Genomic DNA, 6,069 nt, shown 5'->3' on the forward strand with positions numbered 1-6,069 from the left:
TTTTTTTTCACACCCTTACATCCACAGAGGCTCTATCTGCAAAAAAGAGTCAGAATCTGACCTCACCTACCACCTCCACTGCCATCACTCTGGACAGAGCCATCCTCATCTCTCTTCACCTTGAATATTGTGATAGTCTTTTTGTGTATCCTTCCCATGATCTCTCTTTCCCTGGGTATTACTGTCTGTTCTTACCTACCTCCTCCTCCCAGCCCATTCAGCACGATCTCTTACACATTATTTCAGATCACGTCACTCTTCCAGTCAGAGTTCTCAAATGGCTCTGGGTTTACTCAGAGTAAATGCCAAAGTGCTGACAATGGTGTGCAAGGCCTTATGTGGTTTGACCTCTGTCACCCCTATGACCTCAACTGCTACTGTCACCATCACTTATTCCACCCAGGCTCCGTTTATCTCCCTGCTATTCCTTGACTATGCCAGACACATTTTAGTGGTAGGGCTCTCTTCCCAGATATCTACATGGTTAATTCCCTGACATCCTTCAAGTCACACCTACATTGCACTTCCTCAATGGGTTCCATCCTCACCACCCTGTTTAAAATGCAATTTGTTCTCCGTCCACTCACTCAACTTCCAGTTTTCTTTCCCTATTATTTTTAAATATATTTTATTGATTATGATATTACAGTTGTCCCATTTCTCCCCCTTCACTCCTCTCCACCCTGCACTCCCTCCCACCCACATTCCCCCCCTTTAGTTCATGTCCACAGGTCATACATATAAGTTCTTTGGCTTCTACATTTCCTATACTATTCTTACCCTCCCCCTATCTATTTTCTATCTACCATCTATGCTACTTATTCTCTGTACCTTTTCCCCTTCTCTCCCCCCACTCCCCTGTTGCTAACCCTCCATGTGATCTCCATTTCTGTGTTTCTGTTCCTGTTCTAGCTGTTTGCTTAGTTTGCTTTTTTGTTTTAGGTGTGGTTGTTAATAATTGTGAGTTTGCTGTCATTTTACTGTACATGTTTTTGATCTTCTTTTTCTTAGATAATCCCCTTTAACATTTCATATAATAAGGGCTTGGTGATAATGAACTCCTTTAATTGAACTCCTTTAACTCCTTTAATTCTCCTTTAATTCCTCCTTTAAAGGCAGACTTTATCTGCCTTTCCATTCTAAATGAAAGCTTTGCTAGATAGAGCAATCTTGGATTTAAGTCCTTGCCTTTCATGAGTTGGAATACTTCTTTCCAGCCCCTTCTTGCCTGTAAGTTCTCTTTGGAGAAATCAGCAGACAGTCTTATGGGCACTTCTTTGTAGGTAACTGTCTTCTTTTCTCTGGCCGTTTCTAATATTCTCTTCTTTTTTTTAATCCTGGGTAATGTAATCATGATGTGCCTTGGTGTGTTACTTCTTGGGTTCAACTTCTGTGGGACTCTCTGAGCTTCCTGTATTTCCTGGAAGTCTATTGCCTTTACCAGATTGGGGAAGTTCTCTATTATTTGTTCAAATAACTTTTCCACGTGTTGCTTTTCCTCTTCTCCTTCTGGTACCTGTATAATTCAGATGTTGGAACATTTAAAGATATACTGAAGGTTCCTAAGACTCTCCTCATTTTTTTTGAATTCTTGTTTCTTCATTCTTTTCTGGTTGGATGTTTCTTTCTTCTTTCTGGTCCACTCCATTGATTTGAGTCCCAGTTTCCTTCCCATCACTATTGGTTCCATGTACATTTTCCTTTATTTCACTTCATTTTTCATCTAATTTGCTCCCAAATTCTGTGAGCATCCTGATCACCAGTATTTTGAACCATGCATCTGATAGGTTGGCTATCTCTTCATTACTTAGTTGTATTTTTTCTGGAGCTTTGATCTATTCTTTCATTTGGGCCATTTTTTTTGTCTCGATGCACCTGTTACATATGAGGGGTGGAGACTTAGGTGCTCACCCAGGAGGAGTAAAACACATTGCTGCAGGCCGTATGTGGGGGAGGGGTTTGAGAGGGAACGATGGTGCTTTCTTCGCTCTCTGCTGAATTTCAGTCCTTTCCCCTGCTTCCCATAAGCAAATTGGACCCTTCTCATGCTGATTCCCAGGTGGGTTGGCTTATGTACAATGTAGGACCCTCTGGGTCTCTCCAATGAACTTTCCTGTGCAACTGGGAGTTTTTCTTGCTGCCACCTCAACCCCCACAGGTGTTTTCAATCAGTGGTTTAAGGCTTTATTTTCATGCACTGGAGTTCTGGGTTATGTGATCTGTCTCACTGATCCCCAGTTGTTCCTCCCAGTTTATCTGTGCATGCATGTGGGACCACTGGCTCTACCAGCCACTGCCATAGCCTTACCTGCCAGCTGCAGTCTTGCACACCCCACTCCAAAATCCAGCTCTGGGTCCGCCAGCTGCAGCCTTGCTGACCCTGGTCCTCCAGCCACCACCTTGCTGCAAGTCCTCTCTGGTTTCCACCCCTCCTACCTGTCTAGATGAGTGTGTCTTCTTTAAATTCTTGGTTGTCGGACTTCCATACAGTTTGATTTTCTGTCAGTTATGGTTGTTTTTTGTTTTTAAATTGTTATTGTCCTTCTTTTGGTTGTTCAAGGAGGTACAGCGTGTCTACCTATGCCTCTATCTTGGCCCAAAGTTCCCTATTGTTATTTCATTAGTTTACCATAGCACCTCTCATCTGTCATATGCTTTACTTTTTAAATTAAACGCATTATGTATTATCTTTTTCCTCTCTAGAATATAAGAGGCTCAGGGAAGGGATCTTGGTCTGTTGTCTTCACTGCAGTGTTTCTAGTGTCTAGAGAAGTGCCTGACACATAAACAGCATTTGCAGAATGAATGAACAAATAAATAAGTACCATTATTTCTAGTAAGTGTTTTGAATTTTGCTCAGATGGACCACTAGATGCAAAGAATAACCTCAAGTTAATTATCAACTCCCCCATTTTTAAAGGTAATGAGGGTTTCTTTCTCTGTGATCCATATCACCCAGATTGTCCCCATGGAATAGAATCCCCAGGATCCATGGTCTGCTCACTACTGTGTGTAGCCTGTGTTGACACAGACTACGTGAGAAGAATGCTGTTCTGTGAATCCTCACTATGCATTTTTAATTTGCTACAGACATATCCTAAAAGAGAGCTTTCAGCCACCGACTCTCTATTAAATGTGGCAGAAAGAATACACTCTTTGTGTTAATAAAAATATGTGCCAGTCATTTTGTGTTAAGGACTGTTTAGGTAATAAAAATGGTCTCATGCCACATAAGATTTGGCAAGGCTACCGTGAATCATAAACCTTACATTTGTCAAGTTTTACATTCCTTGGGAAAACGATTACCTGCCTGATTATTATTGCATTCATTTCATATTAAATGTATGCATTATTTTTTCAGGGTGCCAGAATGTGAAAGTCATTGACAAGACATTGGTGAGGAAAAATCCTTTGGCCCTTTCCAAGATCTGACAGTGCACAATATTTTCCCATCTGTATTATTTTTTTCAGCATGTATTACTTGACAAAGAGACACTGTGCAGAGGGTGACCACAGTCTGCAATTCCCCACTTTGCCCACTTTGATACAAAGGGTGTCGTTCTTCTCCAACAAAATAGCAATCCCTTTTAGTTCATTGCTTTTGACTTTTCAATGGGTGTCCTAGGAACTTTTTAGAAAGAAATGGACTTGCATCCTGGAAATATATTAACAGTTAAAAAGAAAACATTGGAAATGTGTTTAGAGAACGTCATCTTTTGGCAGGCTAAAGTGCTGAAAAACAAAAGATACCCTTTGGTCAAATTGGAGGTAGTTAATGCTAAGGTGAAAAGATAACGATCTCACTGTTTATTAACCTGCATTATGTTTAGATTTCCTTAAAACAATGTTCTTAAATTGTAAGCTCAGGTTCAAAAGGATGGACATGTCTGGCAAAAATCAGGGACTTGGATTATTACCACCGAGTAGGTAGCACTTGGCAGAATTGGGGTGAGTTGGTGGTCATTTGTGATTTTCTAGATACTGTGTAACCCCCTAAGCTATGTTACTTATTTGAATGTGGTTTTCCATTCACATCTTTAGTGTCTGAATATTTTGTAATATACTTTGCTTTTAATCAGAAAAAAATAAAGTATTAGCTGAAAAAGAATGTATCTGGTCCATTTGTAACAATATGCAATTCAACCATTTTAACCTCTGAATGCTAATTAGCTCCCTCTTCCCCCAGGCATACCTCATTCATTCTCATACCTCCTAGTTCCTCTTCTTTATTCTTTTTGCTTTTTTTCCATTGACAGCCATGTGTAGTGGCAGCTACGTTATTTGTGCGGGTCACACCCAGTGAAAATGCCAGCTTCTTGTTCAAAAAGGAGGGAAAATCTTTTTTTTTCTTTCACAGTTTCTCTTTTATTTGCTATTCAGAGTTACTCAAAGGGCAAGTGACCCTCACTTCACAGGTACCTGGGAACCACCCTATGACAAGCCCCTCACTCTTTTGTGCCCAGGTCCAGGACCTGTGGGGTGGAGGGTGGCCAATCACTGAGCAGATGGGTGAGCCAGCAGCCAAGAATTCTCCTAGAGAAGGTGGAGAAGTAGTGGGAGATGAGACAATGTGTGATTCTAGGCTCCAAGCCCCCTTTGACCTTTCCCTATAAAACATTAACCAAAAAATGGAATTATTAAGGATTTCAAGCCAACAGCCACAGAAGGTTAAACCCAAGCAGGAGGCCCCCTTCTGAGTGCGGGGTCCTGTTCAACTTCACTTCTCACGTGTCCACTGTTCCCTGGTCACATGACTTTTAGATTTATTCCCAAACCAGTCATATGATAGATAGTAAGTGAACTCGATAGCCAGTGTGATTTTGAAATTGATTTTTCACCATCTCCCTGGTTGTTCAACCACTATGAAGTATTGAGTGAAACAATTGAAAAAAACCACCTCCTTAAAATAGGATTGTTATATTTTATTTGCTTGTTTAATCATTAAGGATTTCTCTCTGCGTCTCCCTCTCTCTCCTCCCTCATGTTCCCTCTCTCTTTCTTTAAATGCTAGGGACTTCCAAAATACTATGATGGACACAAAAATGGATCTTTCGTTCTGAAATTACATTTAATTCTTCTGCTAAAAAAGAGTCATTTAGCCCTGGCATGGTAGTTTGGTTAGGGCATTGTACAGATATGCCAAAGTTGCAGGTTCAGTTCCTGGTCAGGTCATATATAAGAATCAACCAATAAATGTATAAAAAAGTGGGACAAGAAATCAAAATGTCATGTATAGTGAAGTAAGCCCATCATGGAAACAGAAATACCATATGATTTCACTTACACGTGGAATTTAATAAACAAAATAAACAAACATAATAGAAACAGACTCATATATATAGAAAAACAGACAGACAGCTGTTAGAGGGGAGAGGTGTTGAAGGGACTAAATGAAACAGTTGAAGGGCATAAGCCCCCCAAATCCTCATAGGTATAGACAACAGCATGGTGATTACCAGAGGGTAAAAATGACAGAGGGAAAGAAGAATGGGGGCAGTAGAGGGTAAAGGGGGAATCAATGGTGATGGAAGGTGACTTGACTTTGGGTGGTGAGCACGCAATATAACACAGTACAGATGATGCATTATAGAATTGTACACTTGAAATCTATATAATTTTATTAACTAATGTCACCCCAGTAAATTCAACAAAAACGTTAAAAAGTCAGATCTGGGAAGCAGATCACATAATGATCTATAGTGTGTGAGACATGCCCCACCTACAAAGGCCAGCTTCTCTTTAGTTGATCAACTCTTTTTGTTGAATTTTATTTCTTATTGAGGCATAAACTGCTTACCGTGGGGTGTATAAAGCACTCAAACCTAGCTGTATGGGTGGATGCATTTTACATGTGAACCCACGGAACTGCTGCCACCCAGATCAAGATCTAGAACATTTTCAGCATCTCCCAAAGTGACCCTGTACCAGAAGTAAACTTATGCTAAGTTCCATTGTCATTGATTAGCTTCAGTTGTTTTTGAACCATATAGCACCTATTTTTGCTTTTGGTTGCTTTTGTACAATGCATGTGAAGTCCATTCATGTTGTTGAGTGTATCAATAGTTCTGT

At 40.3% G+C, this 6,069-nt stretch overlaps 1 protein-coding gene across 1 annotated transcript in view; it reads left to right on the forward strand.

Annotated features, from left to right (window-relative positions):
- Window positions 1-3,780, forward strand: part of HAO1 (hydroxyacid oxidase 1) — a 55,461-nt gene extending 51,681 nt beyond the window's left edge. Inside the window, exon 8 of the mRNA XM_037051668.1 lies at window positions 3,362-3,780. Coding sequence (XP_036907563.1) covers window positions 3,362-3,432 — 71 coding nt within the window. The 3' untranslated portion in view covers window positions 3,433-3,780. The remainder of the gene's footprint in view (window positions 1-3,361) is intronic.
- The last annotated feature ends 2,289 nt before the right edge of the window (window positions 3,781-6,069 follow it).

This window comes from Sturnira hondurensis, unplaced genomic scaffold (genome assembly GCF_014824575.4).
Source record: "Sturnira hondurensis isolate 20B ecotype Veracruz unplaced genomic scaffold, ASM1482457v3 Scaffold0007401, whole genome shotgun sequence".
Taxonomy (NCBI): Eukaryota; Metazoa; Chordata; class Mammalia; order Chiroptera; family Phyllostomidae; genus Sturnira; species Sturnira hondurensis.